This window comes from Nuphar pumila, chromosome 10, assembly GCF_984573655.1.
Source record: "Nuphar pumila chromosome 10, dmNupPumi1.hap1.1, whole genome shotgun sequence".
In the NCBI taxonomy this organism is placed as follows: domain Eukaryota; kingdom Viridiplantae; phylum Streptophyta; class Magnoliopsida; order Nymphaeales; family Nymphaeaceae; genus Nuphar; species Nuphar pumila.
In genome coordinates, this window is record NC_143258.1 from 76453711 (window position 1) to 76476063 (window position 22353).

Sequence of the window (22353 nt, forward strand, 5' to 3'; positions counted from 1 at the left end):
CAGATTTCTTGAGATATCGTTTCTAAATGTGCATTCAACAGCTGAATTGGGACAAAAGCTAACCACAGTTAATATCTTATGAGAGAAATAAAATTTTTATTATGTACTTTGCATTTTTATCAGAAAAATATTGGCTCGAATAAATAATATGCATAAAAAGAATAAAATAGCAACTTGTATAAAGATATAAGCAATACTGTTTTAAGAAAAATACCGTGATATTTTCAGAATATTTCGATATTTTGGATCGTTTAAATAGGGAAGATCTCGAGGTTTTAACGATCCTTTAAACAATCTGACGATATTTGTCATGGTCTCCTTTATAGCTCACTCACAACTAGGGGTGTCAATGGGTCAGGTTACACCCATACCCGACCCGTACCAAACCATATAGTGTCAAGGTTTGGTGATAACCAAGATGGTCCTATTAGAATCCAGCTTAAATTCAAAGGATCTGATTAATACATTGAGCCGGGTACGGTTTATAAAACCTGAGCCCGACCTGAGTTCTGACCCAATAATATTTTTTTTCCAGTGTAAAAAATATAAAATATATTATTTTACCGGGTATGGTTCATTAATCCTTATAAGGTCTGGTATGGTAGGTTAGATTGGATCCGTTACCAAAATCTTAAATCAAATATGGGTTTGGTGCCACCTAATTAGTCCAAACGAAACCTGACCTGTTGACACCTACACTCAACTAAGGGTGTCAAGGGTTTACCTGGACCCTATATGGTGATAAATAAGAAGACCTGATTAAGACCCGGGTTCAGACTTGAAGGTCCGATTAATACATGGACCTGTGTATAGTTTGTAAAATTTTATACCAGACCCGAACCTGAGCTGAGTTTCGATTAAGACTCGTAATTTTTCAATGTAAAAATAAAAAAAACATGGTTTTACTGGGTATAGTCTGGGTCCGGTTCATGTAGTTCTTATCAGGTCCGGGTATGGTTTTTCTTATAGTTGACCCGATTAGACCCGGGTCTGAAGCCGATACCATACCCAAAAATTGGGTCCAAGGCTGGTTCCACCTGGGTCCAAACCAAACCCGACCCGTTGACACCCCCTACTCTCAACTGTCAAACGGTTCGGATTCGGAAGAGTTAAACGCATGGGGATCCGGATCTGAATTGGATTCGGAACAGCTAAAGATTGCAAAACCCCAATCCTGGATCCGACCCATTTGCATCGTCTGATGGCACACGTGGACGTAATTTATTAGAAGAAAACAGGGGCTTTTAGTTCATAAGCCTGTTGCTGTGTTTCTGCTTCTCTCTCTTCGTCTTCTTCCATTCTTTTCTTAACATCCAAGATTTCCCAGAGAGAGAGAGAGAGATGAGTAGCATAGGGACGGGGTACGACCTCTCGGTCACGACCTTCTCCCCCGATGGCCGCGTCTTCCAGATCGAGTACGCTGCAAAGGCCGTCGACAACAGCGGGTAATCTCTCTTCCTGGCTTTTTCTAGGGTTTTAGGGAAGGTCGGAAGACTCGAAACCTTTCCCAGCCTGTGAATTTGGTCGGAGAAAGTTTTTTTTCCCTTGATTGAGTTGTTTTCTTGGTTATTGTGTTGGAGATTTTTAAGGTTTTTCTTTTTCCCGATTTGATTTTGCTTGAGAATTGTATTCGTCTATGTAATGTTACACATTTTTGCTATTGTCTTCATGATCACCTTCTCGGCTTAAGGATAGAGAGCTGATTTAAGCGTCATTTAAGCATAGTTTGACTACTGTCGTTCTGTTGATATTAGGTGGTGTTTGATTTAATTTGAATTCCAATTTGGGTTTATTCACTAAGTTCTGTTGCAGCACTGTGATCGGAATCAAATGCAAGGATGGGGTTGTCATGGTAAGGCCTCTTGATTCATCACTGCTTTTCTGAGTTCTCCTGATTTGAAATTTCGCTTTTAGCTACTGTGTGATTCTGATTAGATTTTTGTGGTATTGGAATTCTTTTCCCCCTTTATTTTCCTGATCAGGGTGTCGAGAAACTTATAGCATCAAAAATGATGTTGGAAGGGTCCAATCGGAGAATCCATTCTGTTCATCGTCACTCTGGAATGGTATTTTAGAGAAAATTTCTTTTCCTATTGTCTTCCCTGCCGTTTCGTTCCCGTTCCCATTCCCACTTGTTGTATTTCTTTGTTTGATAATTTTAACTGTTTTTGTAGTCTGGGGACTGGATTTTGTGGCTCTATTGCTCATATACACACATATGCATGCAGCAGACGGGAATATTTTTTAATTCTCCCCCCCTTTCGACTGCTCATATAAGCACATACACACATATACATGTTTGCTTGTTTTCTTTGTTTATTTGGCGATAAGATTGTGTACATTGGACACAGGTGAAACCTTGGAGCTTTTCATTATAAGTTGATTCATAATTTCATATATAATTTCACATAAATTCTTATGCATCGCTTATATCTGAGAATTCACCAAAACTCATGCCTTGTATAGTTTGTTATGTTTGAACACATTCTTCTTTGGTTAGAAGAGTTCACGTCAAATCTCTTTGCATTATCAGAGTTTGCTTACGCAAGTTAAGGAGCTCTCAGCTGATTGTGAGCATGAAACAATTCCGCAATTGTGTGGTTCAGACCCACAGTGAAATTACCACAGAAATTTATAGTTTTCCACCCGAATTTACTTATTCTAAAAGATCTGTTACAGCCAGCAGTGCATTTGGGTAGTTGGGACGGCCTTATGTAAAACATAACCACATAAATACTAACATTAATGAGAAAGTCCAATTTGTCCTTGTTTGATATTTGTTTTCATTCTCAGTATAGTGATCCGTGCAAATGTTTCTGCTATGCAATACAGGCTGTGGCTGGATTGGCAGCCGATGGAAGACAGATTGTTGCTCGAGCCAAATCTGAAGCTACTAGCTATGAGAAGTATGTGCTTTATGTCCACTGTTTTTGGTGAATGATCTAACAATGCAGTCAGCTATTTTTGTGTATGTTAAAAAATTTGTATTGCTTGCATAATTTTTATGAAGTGCAAATACATGAGTAAAAATCTCTCATGGAAATCACTTCTTTTTTGTTTTTGTTTTTTTCAATTTTCTTACGACATTAATGCACTATCTTGCCATCACCTTTTTATCTATTTTCTTCTCCATAATATGGTGTATACATATTATTTATGCCAACCTGAAAAAGAAAACTGAATTAGCTTGACAAATTCTTGCACCAACTATCAGGATGTTCCTGAAAAAGTATTGTTGAATGCACATAGCCTTCTTGCCCATAGACAGACAAATAGACACAAAACACGGACACATACTTCTGCTTGATTTTATGATAATCTGGATTTATGTGTTGGACATTGCAGCGTTTATGGTGAGCCTATACCTGTCAAAGAACTTGCAGACCGTGTTGCCAGTTATGTGCACTTATGCACACTCTATTGGTGGCTTAGGTGAGAAAATTTCTGTTGTAAAAGTTGATTTTGCTGACTACAGTGAGTATCTGTTAATGATTTTTTATGCCCTACAACTGATGCAGGCCATTTGGATGCGGGATAATCCTTGGGGGGTATGACAGAGATGGGCCACAACTTTACATCGTGGAGCCATCAGGAGTTTCCTATGTGAGTATTGTTTTCACTTGTAGATTTTCATGTACCGCATAGACATAAGCCTTTCACTTTTGGTTCCCCAGTTATATTCTTTTTAAGTTCATTTATTTCAAGAAGACTGATCACTTGCATTATATGAGTGTAATTGCAGAGGTACTTTGGTGCTGCAATCGGAAAGGGCCGGCAAGCAGCGAAAACGTATGGACCTTCTTTTTTATTTGGGCATTCAGTGTGGAATGCCATACACTTTCTGCTTCTTTTGATCTTTTAGCTTTGCCTTGTTTGATCTGATGCTTGAAATGCATAATTTCAAATTTTTATAAATCACTCAAGATTGATAGGGCTAAATATTTAGATGTCTTGTTTTTTCTGAAATCTCTCTAGATCATTATTCTGCCGCTGACATTGTTAAGTTGGTGGCATGGGCAGTGAGATTGAAAAGCTGAAGCTGTCTGAAATGACCTGCAGGGAGGGAGTTATTGAAGTTGCTAAGATGTAAGCTCCCTTGTGCGATTTCTTGTAAAAGATATCCTCTGTCATTCAGATGATATATGAAACTTTACCTCTGCCACTCTTTAGAATTTCAGTTCTAAACCATGCTGATAATGAATTTCTTTTAACGTCCTTAACATCTTTTTTTTTTTTTGGGTTTTCCTAGCACAACAGAAAGGACATTCTTTTTTTTTGGGGGTGGATAGGAAAATATTCATTATCTTTTCTTGTTGAAACACAGCCTTGCAAGGACAGGGCATGATCTGTGGCACAGTGAAACATGATTCTCTGAACGGGTCCCTAATGACACATAGTCCAACGTGAAATATGCCTCTACATGGTCAATGCCATGTCCAGCTCAGTCCAAGCAATAAACTGTCAGATACGGTTACAATTTATTTCAAGTTCAAATTTGACATTTCTATGATTTTTTAATCATTTCAAAGTAAGCTTCTAACTTGATTGTTATTGTCATCCATATCGGTAGCAGTCTCGATAACCACACCCATCCTATCTCTCTTTCTCTCTCCACCCCCAATAGATATCTCATCCCCATGCACCACAATTGTATGCACAATGAGGTGTTTTTATCACACCCTTTTCTACTTTCTCTTTTAACCCTTATATCACTTCCAATATTTTCGTTTGCCTTGAATCTTATTTAGAATTACACTGAAGTCCTTTGAAAGATTTAATGACAATTTCCTTGTAATTTTATTATGGATAAGGGAAATAACTTTTATTGTTGAATTCATGTAATTCATGTATATATTTCTATATGTATGTTTGTATATGAGTATGTATATTTGTGCCCTTGTATCCTAGTTTTTATCAACTCTTTGAATCCATGTCATGAACGCAAGTCATATTTATATCCATGTGCCATAGGGTATGATAAAAAAATGGAGCATCATGTCATCATTATTTGTTAATTTATTGGCATAGTGGGAAACAAAATTACTAGGACATGGCTGCAGGACAAGGTTACTTGCAAGTCATGTAAATTTTGGTACAGTGATTCATGGGTTATATCACATGGATAAGAGTCATGGGTTACGGTTTGAAAATTGTGTAAAGAGGAACGTGGGAAATGCAGTAAACTGATTTAATTCATGACATGTATTGTTAAAGTTTGAATCAAGGTGGTTGAACCACGTAAAAGGAAAGGAAACACAAAAGTACAGAATTCACAAGAGGTTTCAAAACACACGAAAGAAATCTACCTAATAATTTCTTTGCACAAATTTTCAAACTACACGGGTTGTATCCCTTGTAAAGGAAATAAACTCACTTTGTAAGGACTCAAAGACTGAAAATGCACTCACTATATGTACAAACCATAAGCACAGATATAGACAATATTCTGAAAATATCATGATATAATAAAGAGTGATTTTTTACATTTAAAAATAATATGCTATTATTTTTAGATTAAAAATTTTAAATGCCAAGAGTTTCCTGATATTTGACCAAAAAGTATAGAAAAACCTATAGTTAAGAGTTTCCTAATATTTGACCACAAAATATAGAAAAGCCTACTATTCAGAAATTTTGTCACCGAGATGCTGCTGAGACCGATATTAATGACTACGATAGAAACATGATACCATAAATACAGATCATGATATGCAGGATTGATCAAAGAGAAAGATGTGAACACAACCGACTTTAATACTCTTATGGTTAGCTGAATTTTATTTTCTATGATTTTTTTTCTTGATATCATAATGCAATTACAGTTAACTGGTTAATAATATATAAGGGTATCAAGTGTTAGATTTAGGTTTTCTGAGGTTCCTGCTGAGAGAAAGAAGATAAGAGAGGTTTGGGCTGAACTCTCACGATTCCCAATATGGGAAAATCATGCTTCATTGTGACTATTTATATTCACTTTATGCTAAAATACATCTGTACTAAAACACCCTTATTAACACAAAATACAATAAGACTAATAAAGGGTATTTTAAGAACGTAATATATAATAAAATAGAATAGGGAGCTAGGAGACGTGAACATTAACGTTGTGAACAATGATGCGAACAATGACGTGAACAGTAACGTCGTGAACAATGACGTGAGTGATATGGATCTGGATCAAGATCTAGATTTGACCATCTCAAACCTCACTCTCTATTAGCCTCCTCAAGTTGTACATGGTTAACAACCATGGACAACTTGCTTCTTAAATACCAAAACTCGTTCTTTGTGAGGCCTTTAGTGAACAAGTCAGCCACTTGGTCTTCGGTCTAGACATAGCTGGTCTCAATCTCCTGATCCTCCACTTTTTGACGAATAAAATGTTGATCAATTTCGATATGTTTTGTCTTTCCATGTTGAATGAGATTTACTAAAATCTTGATAGCTCATTGATTATCACACAACAAGAGTGACTTGGGGATGACTTCTCCCAAATCATACATGTGTCTATTCCATGTCATCTCAGCTGCTACTGCAGCCGTTGAATGATATTTAGCCTCTTTATTTTACTTCGTAACAGCCTTTTGTTTCTTACTACATGAGACCAAATTTCTTCCAAGGAAAACACAATATCCAGAAACGAACCTTCTCTTATCAGTATCTCCTGCCCAACCGACATCTGAATAAGCCGTAACCATTAACATATCTTCATGTGGTGCCCTATTTCTATAGAGCAAGCCATCTCCAACAATGCCCTTTAAATATCTCAAAATTCTTCACACCCTCCATAATTGAAGTTCTAGGCTGATGCATGAATTGTGACACCGGTCTTTTATTATAAGAATTATCAAAACATGACTCTTACAAACTTGTACAAACTTGATAACTAGGATATAGACTAACACAAGACTCTTCAACCAAGACAAATTTGGATAACAATTTATTTGAACCTAGTATTTAAAGAAAAACTCCACCATAATGACCTCACCTACTATGCCAAACATTTGACTGACTGGACTTTGAAATACTGAAAACATACGTAGAGGACTCAGGATTCGAGTGACTATCCAATGTAGCTCGAGCAGTCAAGGGATCTTCTTTGAAGATGTACTTGATGCCACATCTTTCTCCCTTAGCGAACATCTTACTCGTTTGAAGATCCTTGACATACACAGAAAATGAAGTAAATTCAATATACGAATTGGTATCATCAACAAGCTTAGAAACAAAAACTATATTCTTTTTTATATTAGGAGAACATAATACATCAGACAACTGGATAGAATGTGATTTAGACAAAGAAAGGACAATATCTCTGAAGTGTGTAATACGGTGGCGTGTACCATCTCCCCTAACAATGTTATTTTTACCAAAATAAGAAATCAGTTTGGAGAATTTACTTGCATCACCTGTGACATTGCTGAAAACTCCTGAATCAACAAAAGCTTCTTGTTAGAGCCAGTTTGCCTCTTGTTTTGCCCTTGATCTTTAGGTAAATATTTGCCTTTAGCTTCAAGATTTTACCTCAGATCATCTTTTGACCAAAACTTTGTTTTTACATGTCCTTCTTGCAAATGTAACATGTAGGAATGTTATTATTGAATGCACTTCTTCCTCCTGAAAGGATGCTGAGTGTAGGAAGAATTTCTCGGCCTCCCTGATTGTAACCTCCGTCTCTACCACGTCCTCCTCCACGTCCACGACCTGAAAAGGATCCCGTAAACAACACATCATGGAAATTTGCTTCAGCCTTTTCTGTATTTGTCATCCCCTTGAACAACATCTTATAACTGAGGAATTTGGCTTTTAGGTCATCAAAAGTACAAACAGTCCTAGCATACTGTAAAGTAGTGGACAACACATAAAATTAGAGTCCCAAGCCAACTAGAGCTTGCTGAATTTTGTCCTTCTCTGACACTTGACATCCAATTAACGATAGCTGATCTGTAATGGATTTGATCTTGTTGAAATATTCCATAATAGATATGGATACCTCCTTCAACATCTGAAATTCTCTTTTCAAATAAATGATCTTGGCCTCTGAAATCTGTCACCTCAACAAAACCCGTAAATTAACAAAAGGTGAATTTAATTTTGGTGACGCAAATCAGTGTTTATAAACCTAAGCTAGATAACTAAGCATCCAGTACAATATGCATATATGGTGAGCAAAACCAGTCAGCAAACTCACGAAAAGAAATGGTTTTCTCTTGCTTCTTTTTGGCAAATCTTAGAGTATAGACTATAGATTCCTGATCTAATCTCCTCAAATTAGTCTCTGGACACATGTACAAGCATATTTGACAATAAAACACTCACTTTTCAGCCATGTGAACTATCATGAAATTATTATATAAAAGTTCTCTTCCTTTCGTTGATTGCAGTATATACAGTGTGCATGATGAGGCGAAAGACAAAGCTTTTGAGTTAGAAATGAGCTGGGTATGTGATGAGTCAAACCGCCAGCATCAAAAGGTAATAATCACCAAATGTAATGAAAGGTGAATAAGCTTGTTAGATCCATGTTTCTGATGCCTTTGTGTTTCTGTATTTATGATGATGCATCTCTTGTGCTTCTAAATTTTGTTAATAGGAAAGTAATGTTTGTGGGAGCATAATGAACGTTTCCAGAACCTGAGAAGTCTGAGAAGTCTGGATCTTGTTGAGAATAGCCTACTTGGGAATAATGTCCTATTCAGGATTTTAAACTAGCCCTTAAGATTTGAGGAATTGGGAAAAAAAATTGATAATTATGGGTGGCACCACATGCTTCACAAAAAAAAAACACTGTTTGCTAGCTGATTTTCAGAGGGATCTTAGTTTGGACTCCATGTTAAGATGCATAGTCTTGGTGATGTAATTCTGAATGTTATTTGTTGGGCTGAAAATTGGATTTGGTTTATTTTTCTGCATTGAATCCTTGTGTATGTTTTGAAGAATACTCTCAAAATCTTTCCTTTTCAAATGAAGGATTTTTCTTTGTTAGCTTTCAAGTCCTCGGATGATCATTCACAATATGGTGTAGAATTTAGCTTATCAAGTAATGAAATGGGCAAAATAATACAAGGGAGTGCCTCTTATGGGCATGCAAGAACACAATAGCAAAATGGCACAAGGACCTCTTATGGGTCAAAACAAAATTATAATCACATAAGCCACTTATGGGCCAAATACAAACATAAAAATTATAGGATCTTATTAAGAGAATGCTTGAGAACAAGCTTAACATACAAGATGGGTTACACCCCCTATTTATACACAAACAGAAGCAAAGAAGAGCCATTGGGAAGTGCTTTCAACAGCTAGAAATATAGTTGTTGGGAGCACTTCCGAACAACTAGAAATATAGAGCACAACTAATTACACAATGAGAAATGTACAAAAATAATAAAAACCTAAAGTGCCCCTAACGAGCACAACTAATTACACAAGGAGAAATAACTAAAATACCCCTAATAGGTTTTACTTATTACATCAATATATAATATATATACATACTTTAACACTCCCCCTCAAATTTATAGTGTAATCACCAAAACTTTGTCAAGCAAAAAATAAAATCGAAGAAAAATAAGATGTTTCGAAAAAAAGTTGGCCAACTGAAATTCCGATGCTACATAATGTAAGATGATGGCCTTCTTTAGATACTCTTCAAGAACATAGTGGCAGTTCATTTCATTATGTTTGGTGCACTCATGAAACATGTGATTGTTGACTATGTAGATGATGCTTTTATTGTCATAGCATAACCTTGAGGGTGAGTCCATATGCACCCTTATGTTTTCTAATAATCTTCTCAACCACACGATTTCAGATGTTGTGGTGGTGGCCATGGCACGATACTCTCCTTCAGTGGATGACAAGGACACCTTCTGCTGCTCCTTGCATTTTCAAGACACCAATGAGTCACAAACACACAAAAGCTTGTAGTTGAGCGTCTATCATTAGGATATGTTCCCCAATCAGAGTCAGTATAAACAATTAATTCAAGTGGGGGATGAGGAAGACAAAACAATCCCTTTAGAAACAAAATTTTGTAAATATCTAATGATATGCATAACAACACTCATGTACATAGTAGTGGGAGAGTGCTGAAATTGACTAACAATATGGACTGCACTTGAGATATCAGGTCTGGTAATAGTTAGGTATGTGAGGGCCCCAATCATTTGGCGATAAAGAGTAGCATCATCTAGCAATGTGCCATAATCTATCTTCATTTTTGCATTTATCACTTCAGGATTGTCCACTCTTTTCTCATCTGTAATGTCAGACCTATCTATGTTGTCAGAAGTAAACTTGGATTGAGTTAGAAAGTAGTCACGATCAAAATGTGCAACCTCAATCCCTAAAAAATATCTAAGAAAGCCTAAATCAATAATTTCAAAGCTTTGTTTTAAAGCATTCTTAATAAAACTAACTCCACGTTCGTCTCCTTCGGTGATGATCATTGTAGAAGGATGCACCGAACCCTAGGTAGAGAGAGAGAGAGAGAGAGAGAGAGAGAGACGGCTGCACAGGAAGAGAAAACTCGTTAATCACATTAGGGCTGCTCTCTATGTTAAATAGAGAGAGGCCAAAAGAATAAATTACAACTAAGTCCCTTATTAAATAAAAATTTCAAATAACCTCCAAACTAAGAAGGTTTAACCTTAAACCACCTATTCTCAACACTCTCCCTCAAGATGGGGCATAGGTATCAATCATGCTCAGCTTGTCACAACATTTTGAGAAATTTGGTCTAGCAAGGGGTTTTGTAAACATATCTGCAACTTGATCTTCCGACTTTAGATATCTGGTAGTGATATGTCCAGCTTGAACCATATCTCTTACATAGTGGCAATCCGCCTTAATGTGCTTTATTCTCTCATGAAAGACAGGATTGTTCACTATATATGTTGCAGCCTTGTTATCACACATCATGGTCATAGGAGAGGAAACCTTCACCTGAAGGTCATGAAGAACAGTACGAACCCACATAAATTCCGCAGCTGTTTGGGCCATAGCCCGGTATTCTGATTCTGCACTCGACCTAGAAACCACATTTTGTTTCTTACTTCTCCAAGAAATCAAGTTGTCTCCTAGAAACACATAGAATCCTGTGGTAGATTTTCTATCCACTACAGATCCTGCATAGTCAGCATCAGAATAGGCCACTATCTCCAGAGTTCCACCTTTCCTGAACAATAACCCCTTTCCAGGAGAAGATTTTAGATATCTGAGAATCATAATAGCTGCATTCCAGTGTACCTCAGTTGGTTTGTCCATAAACTGGCTAACTTTGCTTACTGCTAAAGCAATATCCGGCTTGGTCACAGTTACATATAATAGCTTCCCTACAAGGGAGCGATAGCTTTTGCTATCAACCAGTTTTGACCCTTCTTCAAACAACTGAACTTTATGGTCCATGGGAATATTTGCTGGTTTAGCTCCCAACATTCCCGTTTCCTTTAATAAGTCAAGAACATACTTTCGTTGAGACAACACCATCCCTTCACGGCTCCTGGCAACTTCTATACCCAAAAAATACTTGAGTGAACCAAGGTCTTTTGTAATAAAGTGTTTTTGAAGATGAACCTTTGTGGCTTCAATAGCTTTCACATCATCTCCTGTAAGAATGATGTCATCCACATATACCACCATAACAACTATGCCAGAGCTAGTTTTCATGATAAATAGTGTATGATCTGTTGCTGACCTATTAAAGCCAAAGCGTGACATCACTTCAAACAACTTTTGAAACCATGCACGAGGACTTTGTTTCAATCCATAAATCACCTTTCTCAATCTACACACCTTCTGACAATCCCCCTCAACCTCAAATCCTGGAGGTTGTTCACATCTAATTGGTACAAGCTCCAACCATGCTGAACAACTACTGAGAGAACAAGACGAATGGTACCCATCCGTGCAACAAGAGAAAAGGTTTCAAAGAAATTAATACCATATGTCTGAGTATACCCTTTTGCTACTAATCTGGCCTTATACCTTTCAATAGAACCATCAGATTTGTACTTTATTGTATATACCCATTTACATCCAACAATGTCAGCATCTGCTGGGGAATCAACTAGATCCCATGTATGCTGAGATACTAAAGCATCCATTTCTTCTTGCATAGCCAGCTTCTAGCGATTATCACGCTCTGCCTGCTGATAGTTCAAAGGAATAGTTTCAGCAGATAAGGCAGAAATAAAAGACTTCATCTGATTTCCAATTCTGGCATCAGAGACAAAATGAGATATAGGATATAAGGTGCATTGTCATGTCCCCTTTCGTAGAGCAATAGGCCTGTTATCATCATCATGAAGATCACTATTGTCAGTAGAACTTACCTCAGGAGAAGAAGAAGATGAAGGCACTTGCGGAGGTGGAGCTATACGCACATATATTAATGGAGGATTATGAAATCTAGAAGAGGATGAAGTTTGGTTCGGTAATGAGGGTACAGATTCCAAAGGAAAAGGAGGTATAGGTAATGGAAAAGACTCAACTGGATCAACCTGCAGCGGGGAACCGGTACTAGAGTAATATGGAGTGGATTTCAAGAAAGATACATCCTAACTGACATACTCTCGACGATAAATAGGATTATGACATCGATATCCCTTTTGATTTTTGGGATAACCTATAAATATGCATTTTATAGCTTGAGCAACTAATTTATCACGGTTAGGGCCAAATTTGTGTACAAAACAAACACATCCAAATATTTTGGGCGAGAAAGAGAAGAGTGGGGTATTGGGTTTTAGAATATGTAATGGAATTTGATCACCCACGGAAGAAGAAGGCATGCGGTTGATCAGATAACAAGCAGTGGTAATCACATCACCCCAGTATAACGCAGGAACATTAGATTGAATCATAATGGTTCGGGCAACATCAAGCAGGTGCCTATGTTTTCGCTCAGCCACCCCATTTTGTTGAGATGAATAGGCACAAGAAGTTTGAGGTTGAATGCCTTGATCTTGGTAACATTGTAACAAAACTTTAGATTTAAACTCAAGAGCATTATCAGTGCGAACAATCTTGACAATAGATTCAAACTGAGTTTTTATTTCAAGAATTAAGTACACTGAGTCCTAGTAGGAATCTTACTAGGACCCCATACATCTGCATGAAGAAGTTCAAAGACTTTATTACTAGACTGACTCTGACTTGAAGGAAACGAACTTCGATGATGCTTGCCCAGCTGACATGCTTCACACTGAAATGATGTGGTGGAAGGAATCTGAGGAAAGACCGAACGAAGCTTTGACAATGAAGGATGACCAAGACGACGATGCCACTGAACAAGACTGAATGAATGTTCCACTGCAGCATGAACATTACCCATTGGATGATGTAGGTAGTAAACTCCATTTTCTTTATAGCCTCCACCAATCTTCTTCCCCGTCAGCAAATCCTGAAAATGACAACCCATCGGATCAAATATTACTATACAGTTTTATTCTTTTATAAGGCAACTAACAGAGAGTAAACTTTGAGGAAATTTTGGAGCAAGAAGAACATTTTGCAGCTGTAATGAGGAGGATATAGAAATATTTCCCTGACCAACAACCGGGGAGGAGCTCCCATCGGCTAATGAGACTCCTCGCTGAGCATTAATATCCTTTAGATCTGAAAAACAAGTGAATTTTCATACAAATGTCTGGATGCACCAGAGTCAATAATCCACTTACTGTCAGTCGGATGAAGATGATTTCCGGTTGAATAGGCAACACCAGCTACAAGAGGGGTGAAACTCAAAGGACGAAGAGCTATTAGCTCATCATATTCAGCACGACTGAGGGTGATACTACTATCACTTGCAGAGATATTTTCCTGTGCCTTTGTTGCCTCGAGAGTAGTAACATTTGCTTTAGGAGCATATGACTTTGATGAAGAAGAGGTTGGCCGGCCATGCTTATCCCAACAACGATCTTCTAAATGTCCAGATTTTCCACAAAATGTATATGAAGCTTTCCTCTGCCTCCCATACCTCGTCCACGACCTCGTCCTTTGATATTCTGAAGATTTTCACGCCCATAACTAGATGAGACAACTAGAGCAGATGACTGAGTCACAGGCTGAGATTGTGGAAGAGAAATCGCAAGTCTACTCAGACAATTATATGCCTCAGCAAGAGTAGGTACATCTGAACCAATCAACATTTGGACTTTTGCAACAGAGAATTCTGAAGATAAACCTGTAAGAAACCGAGCAACCATAGTTTGTTCTTGATGATCCTTTTGTTTCAAACAACAGAGGGGTCTGTGAGCATTAAGTCTTTCAAAGGCAGCTTTGACGAAGGCATAGTACTGGGCCAAGGTCTGATCTCCCTGCTGTAAATTATATATCTCATGTTCAACTTGTAGGATACGACTCACATTAGTCTCTTATGAGTACATATCTCGAAGATTGTCCCACATCTGTTTGGCTGTATTATAGTAAATTAAATCATCTGTAATATGGAGTTCAACACTATTCATAATCCATGACATAACTATGTCATTATCTTCATCACAGGTAACATATTTTCTCATTTTTTCAATGGGTTCGTCTTCCAACAAGATATGTTTTCTACGATGTCCAGATACCGACATCATAAATGTTCTGGACCACCTGGCATAGTTAGTTTCATTCAACCTTACAGAAGAGCCGTACGAAAAAGGATTGGCAAATGCCTTATACTCTCCAATATTTTCCAATTTGGAATCACATTTTGAAGTTTCAGCCATACTGAAGATATACTTCTGTTTCAGCAAAAAAAACTGGACAGACTTCAATCAACACAAGGAAAAGCGTGTGTTACACACACATCAATCGATATGACAATCAACAGCTGTTCACACATAAAAAGACCACGACAGTAAGGAATAGCAGCCCACAACAAGAGTACCTTCCCAGCATAGCAGGGAATCTAGCCTGCAGTTTCCACGACAGTAGTGAACAACAGCCCACAAACATGAATAATAGTTTTAATTAATTTTTTTTTTCAGCACATCAGTGAATCACGACCAACATAACTCTGCATACGCAGAACCTGAATCATAACAGAGGCTGCTCCCCAGACATATATAGCTCGACAGTCAGTCATATTTCAATCACAAGCAACACCACTACGAGTTTGATTGTTGTTTCTCCCAAATACCAGGAAGTCACGACATAAAATCACGAAACAAAAAAAGAAACTCCACGACAAGATTGCAGTTGGCCCAAACATCAGGATATCACGACTGAAATAAAACTCGGCACCAGGAAATCACGGCAAAGCAAACACTCGACACCAGGGAATGAAGTAAAACTCGGCAATAGAGAATCACGGCAGGAACTCACAACAAAGAAAAAAAACTCGGCAACAGGGAATCACGGCAGAGCAAAAACAAAAACCGAGAAGCTACCAGACCAACAACAAGCATCCACGACCAGCAGCACTCATCTTGCTCCCTTAGATCTGATGACAAATCTGGGATTTGACCAAGGTCATGGCCCAGATATGTTATCAGATCTTACACAGAAAAAAAACCTCTGACCTGATTGGAAAAAGCTGATTGAAAAAAGATTTTCGTTGGATCGTAGTTTGATCATGATCGATCACGCTCCCACGATCGATGGCTCTGATACCATGTAGAAGGATGCACCGAACCCTAGAGAGAGAGAGAGAGAGAGAGAGAGAGAGAGAGAGAGAGAGAGAGAGAGAGAGAGAGCTGCACAGGAAGAGAAAACTCGTTAATCACATTAGGGCTGCTCTCTATGTTAAATAGAGAGAGGCCAAAAGAATAAATTACAACTAAGTCCCTTATTAAATAAAAATTTCAAATAACCTCCAAACTAAGAAGGTTTAACCTTAAACCACCTATTCTCAACAATCATATCGTCAACATAGAGAAAAATGATAACAATGCCTACTTCAGATCTCTTGATAAACACTACACTGTCAGTATAACAGAAGGTAAAGCCAAGTTTAACCATAACAGAACTAAAACGATCATACTAGGTTTTAGACCTTTGTTTCAAACCATAAGGTGCACTTTTTCAATAGGAACCTCATATATATGTGGTGGGTCCATATAAGCTTCTTCCTTCAATTCACTATTGAGGAAGACATTTTTGACATCCATTTGATAAATGAGCCAACATCTAATGACAACTACAACTATAAGAGTTCTAACGAAAGCCATCCTAGCTATTTGGGCAAAAATTTCATCCTATGTCACAGGGATTCAACCAAGCAGCTGCCGCACCCATGTTGATGCGACGCGACACGGATGTGCGTGCGGGTGTGGCACCCGGTGCAGTCAAACTGACGCACCCAGGGTCATAAATGTCCAAAATTTGGACTTAAAAAAAGCCCGATGAAATGGGCTGAGAGAAGGATTAAGGCAAAAAAAATTTGCCCTCTCCTCCCGACCCCGATGCGGCGATGACTACAAGCTACTCATTATCTCCTTTAATCTCTCTCTCTCATCTCTCAATCTCTTTCCCATTTTCCCTCTGTTACTGTGTACCTCTCTTTCAACTCAATCTCTTTCCCCTTTTCCCTCTATATTATTGTGTACCTCTCTCTCTCTCTCTCAATCTCGGCTAAACACCGTGGTCGCCCAATTTTGAAAAAATATTTACCCATTTTAGGGAAAACTCAGTTTGGCTTGTTAAGAGTTGATCGTGAGTTGGCTCGTTTTCTTAAAAAACTATCTTTTAAGAGTTTTTACATGTAAAACCTATGTAATATAAACATTATACATAATATATATTTAAAATATAATATATTTATGTATAATATATATAGTCGAGCCGAGCTTTCTTAGTTCATACTTGGCCTTACGGCCCTTACTTAAATATGCTGGCTGGCTCAGCTCACCGAATCCAATTAATGAGCCGAACCGAGTTTTTACAAGCCCAGTCAAGTCGAACTGAGTTTTCCGTGTGACATATGGTTGCTTATGCTAATGACTAATGTGTATTGTTTGTTGATGACTTGATGTTGGGTAATTTGATTGTTATTACTGATTTTGTTACTTAAAATTTAGTTGAATGCTCATATTTTTAATAGTTACTAGTTAAAAATTATATATATATATATATATATATATATATATATATATATATATATATATATATATATATATATATATACACCCTCCTGCACCCCCGCGCCCAAGTTATTTTAAAGTGCCGCATTGCCACACCCGCACCCGCACCCGCACCCGCACCCGCCTTTATGTGACATAGGTTTCATCATAGTCTATTCTATATTCCTAAGACTAACCCTTGGCCACTAATCTAACCTTATGTCGCTCTAAAGTTTCATCACTCTTGGTTTTAATTTTAAACACCCATTTACAATATATTGTCTTTTTTTCACGAGGAAAACTGGTCTTCCACAAGACATGCCTTTGAAGAGCGGTTGTAGAGCCTCTATAAGTTGAGACAAAGACATGCCTTGGTAACTGGAGTTAAAGGCTTCTTTGTTTTCCTGAGGAGCTTATGTAGTAGCTACTTTTTTCTCATCATTTTTTAATTCAGGGCAAAAAGGTTTGATGTGCCCTGGTTCTCCACAGTTATGACAAGTATTTTTTCCTTTTGTATCATATCTCTCATCATATCTCCTATCATTACTCCTTGACTTCCAAGAATTATTTTTGTAGAAGTGAGGAGGCTTATAGGAATGCGTATTGGCACAAGGTTTAGAAACCACCAATACATTATTTTTACAACAACAACAACTACGCCTTCATCCCAAAACAATTGGGGTCGGCGATATGAACCAACAAAGAAAATCATTCTGGGTCTTCCACATGAATCCTTCTCCTCCATTCATTTCTATCCAATGCCATGTCCTCGGTGAGGTTCAAAGCATTCATATCCTTTCCTATCACCTCCATCCATGTCTTCCTAGGCCTACCCCGACCTCTTTTAACTAATATATTTTCCCATTTCTCCATCCTTCTAACTGGAGCATCATTAGGCCTTCGTCGAATATGTCCAAACCACCGTAAACGATTCTCTCTCATCTTATTTTCAATGGGTGCAACGCCTACCTTCTTACGTATCTCCTCGTTCCGAATCTTATCTTTTAGTGTATTTCCACACATCCATCTCAGCATACGCATCTCAGCTACACTCATTTTTTGAATATGATGTCTCTTGGCAGCCCAACATTCCGTACCATATAGTAAAGCGGGCCTAATAGTCGTCCTATAAAACTTTCCCTTCAACCGCAATGGCATTCTACGATCGCACAACACTCCAGTTGCACTCTTCCATTTCATCCACCCAACCTTTATCCTATGATTTACATCTCCATCAATTTCTCCATACTTTTGAATGATAGATCCCAAATATTTGAAAGAATCATCCACCGGTATTTCTTGCTCACCAAGCTTCACTACACTCCCATCTCTATTTCGTTGCTTACCAATACATTATTTTTGCTCTCCCTAAATCTGGTCATGGATTTTAGCCTTGTTTTTTCATACAAACTTAGGCTAAAATCTCATATAAAGGTGGAAGCTCCTCTTGATTTTTGTTCTGGTGGATGATAGAAACATGAACATGTTCAAATTCGGGCCTAAGCCTTCTCATGAATTGAAAAAATTGCTCACTAAGGATTTGATTTTTTCTACAGCAAGCATCATGAAGGGTATCCCAAATAGGCTCCATTTTAGCTATTTGGTCCCAAAGTCTTTTGAGAGTACCATGGTACTCTTTAACACTTCTATCACTTTACTTGCAATTATAAATCTTATTTTGTAATTCCCATTTATGGATTCCATCATGTTGGGTATAGGTTTGTTTGATATAAATTCATGCTTCATCGGTCCTCTCAAATTCCAATATATTCTTGCAAGGTTCTTCACACATACTCCCCATAAATAGGGATAAAACCTTAGCATGCCCCACATCCTATGCCTTAATGGCCTTTTCTCTCTTTGTCTTTAAGAGGTTCCTCTTTTGTAACACCATCTTCCCCACAAATGGATTTTGTGAGAATAAGCTGGAGTTTCGATATGGAGCCATTAACATAGTCCCACAAATCTTTGCCTATCAAAATTCTTTTCATAGCTGTGATCCATATGTCATAGTTTTTCTCATCAAATTTGACGGGAACAACCGTAACTATTTTTTCGGCCGTTGTTTCAAGAAAAGAAAGAGTAGGGGAAGATAATAGATAGAAAGAAAAGAAAAGAAGAAGATTGCAAAAAATATGTTGAAAAAGTTTGATGACGTGTTTTCTAAGGCCACAAACCAACGAACTAATGAAGTAATATAAGAAAGTGCCTCTTATGAGCATACAAGAACACAATAGCAAATGACACAAGGACCTCTTATGGGTCAACACAAGATTATAATCACATAAGCCACTTATGGGCTAAACACAAACATAAAAAATATAGGATCTTATTAAGAGAATGCTTGAGAACAAGCTTAACATACGAGAGGTTACACCCTCCTATTTATACACAAAAGGAAGCAAAGAGCCATTAGGAAGTGCTCCCACTTCCCAACAGCTCTATTTCAAGAGCATTATAAGAACTATAATGTTCTTGATAAAAAGAAGAAATTACAAAAATAATAAAAATGTAAAGTATCCCTCTAATGAACACAACTCATTACATAAAGAAAAATAACTAAAATACCCTTAATGGGTTTTACTTATAAAATCAATATATATATATATATATATATATATACTTTAACATTCGTCACTGTCAATTTGGTTGCTACTTGTCACAAGAAGAAATTAGAATTGACACATTTGGGCTGTCCAGGAGAATCGTGAGTATTTATGTAACCATTTGATTCAACGACGACTTAAATGTCTGGGTACTGTCAAATGAGATTGTGGGAATGAACATGTATTACACTATCCTGGGTTGTTCTTTGATCTATACTACAACTCTCCTGGGTCTACCAATAATTTGAAGTGTGTTTTTCACCTTAGACGGGATCCATTTAGACTCCAATGCTGAGACAACCCAAACTCTGCTGTTGTTTAATATAAAGTGGGGTTTTATTCCACATTTCAGAATTCTTTAGTGTCCATATCATGTTCCAGTTGTCCCATGAGCTCATTTACCACTAAATCCTAATATTAACATCATTATGATCTGTAGTATCACATAATCATCTTTGCCGGGACCTGAACATTTTGCACATGGCATTATTAAATTACTTCATCATATCATATATCTCATCTGGGATAAACAATAATGACCACAATAACGTGTGGACACTAGATGTTTCTCTTTGTCAGGGTGTCCATCTGTTTGTTTGGATATCATTTTCACCATATGAATAGTAGAACAAATAGGAAATTTCCCAGAATGACAAATGGAAAATAGTCGGAAAGCAAATAAAATGAATATCTTGGTCAAGGACATATAAACATTTACAAAACAACTAGCAAAGGTGTTCTGCATGTAGGTCGGGTGATTTACCATGTACAAGCACATACAGAGGTCAATGATTTGGTCAGATAGCAAACTAGCCCCTGACTTGCCATCATGGTAGTTTTAATACATAATATACTTTAATTATAACCCTAATGAGCATGATATGTGCAATTTTCTATATAGAAACTTTGCTTCTCTACCTTAATCATATTTCTTACTGTATGTCTTTATTTTCCAACTGAAAATGGTCGACTTCTCCAAACCATCAACTTGTCATCTGCCTCATTAGGCTTGTGTATGGTAGACATTTAAAAGTGTACACATCTCTAAGATATTATTTTATTGGTTATTATTCTGCATATCTGTTTACTTTGTTTAGCTAACCTAGCCAAACCGTGGCTCTTTATTTAATGGTCAATTTGCCTATTGAATGGCCTATGCTGATTGAGGCCAAGTAGGGGAAGTGCAACTCAAATGATCGACCATCAGAATTCTCTGGCAAGTTTTCTTATTCTAGTTCCATAAAAATTATAGTAGTATGTGTTTGTGGGATTTTTTCAGGAAGCCTGGCTGGTCCTCTATGTTGGTCAGTAATGATCCCCACCTTTCCTTTTGCATTGGCCAATTGTTTATGGAGCTATATGCGTCGTCTTTTTAGTTTTTGTTCTATTGCGAAGTGCAAGCTCTGTCATAAAAGTTTGCTGACCCCGACTGCATCTGTTTTAGCTGTTGTTAAAGTCAATAGACTTGCTACTGGCTTGTCCATGTTGATCCAGGTCACAAATGTTGGCCTGTGTCAGCGTGTCTATTTCGGGTTTTTGTGTAATTAATCAAATCACAATGTGTATCTGTTCATCTTCTCTTTGTTCCTTAAGAAAATAACTGTATATGCCTAGTCATGGAACTGCCACTTATATTTTCATGGATGGACTTTGTATATCTTTGTACACAAAATTGTCAGTTGCATAAGCATCTTGTTCCTTGCATGACAGTTTTGGTTTCTTCAGGTTCCTGATGATCTGCTAGAGCAAGCAAAGGCAGCAGCTAAGGCTGCCCAAGAAGAAATGGATGCTGATTAATCGAGTTATCCTCTATCTCCCCTCCTTTTTTGGAAGTTATATTCGGATAATGCTCTATGCTGCCAAGTGGTAATTCTTTTCATGAGTGAAGAAAATTGTAAGAATTATGCGATTTTAAAGAAACAATGATTAGATCGTCTGAGTTCCGTTGCTGCCTCATTGCCATCATCAACGCATGTTAGTGTTCTATAATCATGCTTTGGAAGTCAAAATATCAGAACTCAATAAGATCCAAATCCAAGTAGTTTATTTTGCATGCGAATGTACATCAAGGAAAGGATGGAAGATCTGCCAGGCAGTGGGCTGACCTTAGGTCAAGCCTAGTATCTTATAATGCCATATAGTGAAGACTGGAGTTGACCTAGATTCGAACAGCATCAAACCCATTCCTTCTATTTGGAAGGCTGCAGTCATGGTGCATCAACTGCCTTTTTGTTTCATTGTTTCGTTTGGATGCTTCTGGAAAATTTATGTGAAGCTCGCTTTCAAATCGAACTTTCTTTATGTTGAAAATTACGTTAATTTTCTTTCAAGATAATTATTTTGTTAGAAGACATATTTTGGTAAGAGCACTGGTTTTATAAACCTACCTACCTCCATTTGTTGCTTCTTAGTCTTGCAGTCCATCATCCCTAAACGCTTCATGCTTCGCCCCATCAATATATTTATCAGATAATAAAACGTATTAGACAGGGACTCTAAGCATCAGAAATATCTCATAAGAATTCTTTAAACTGTCTCCATCCTGAATATGTTTTTGCGACATACAAATGCATGCACACGCATGTAAATGTATCCATGCATGGATATGTAAGATCCAAGTATGGAGGTGCTGTCTGGATCTTAATAATACAAGACGAGCAAGGAATGACAATTGTTTATATCATCAACAAAAA

General features: G+C 37.5%; 1 protein-coding gene across 1 annotated transcript; it reads left to right on the plus strand.

Annotated features, from left to right (window-relative positions):
• Positions 1-1261: 1261 nt before the first annotated feature.
• On the plus strand, positions 1262-21719 carry LOC149826879 (proteasome subunit alpha type-3-like). Its single transcript, XM_090019016.1, has 10 exons — positions 1262-1445; positions 1813-1852; positions 1983-2066; positions 2833-2906; positions 3346-3432; positions 3519-3603; positions 3743-3789; positions 4021-4086; positions 8385-8475; positions 21386-21719. The coding sequence occupies exons 1-10, from the start codon at positions 1342-1344 to the stop codon at positions 21455-21457; spliced, it is 750 nt and encodes a 249-aa protein (XP_089875142.1). The 5' UTR covers positions 1262-1341; the 3' UTR covers positions 21458-21719.
• Positions 21720-22353: the final 634 nt, after the last annotated feature.

Excerpts from the sequence above, each read along its gene's own strand:
- LOC149826879 (XM_090019016.1), top strand. The coding sequence starts at position 1,342 with ATGAGTAGCATAGGGACGGGGTACGACCTCTCGGTCACGACCTTCTCC. Across the intron at positions 3,790-4,020 it reads GGCCGGCAAGCAGCGAAAAC|TGAGATTGAAAAGCTGAAGC; the intron begins GTATGGACCTTC and ends TGGCATGGGCAG. Across the intron at positions 4,087-8,384 it reads GTTATTGAAGTTGCTAAGAT|TATATACAGTGTGCATGATG; the intron begins GTAAGCTCCCTT and ends CGTTGATTGCAG.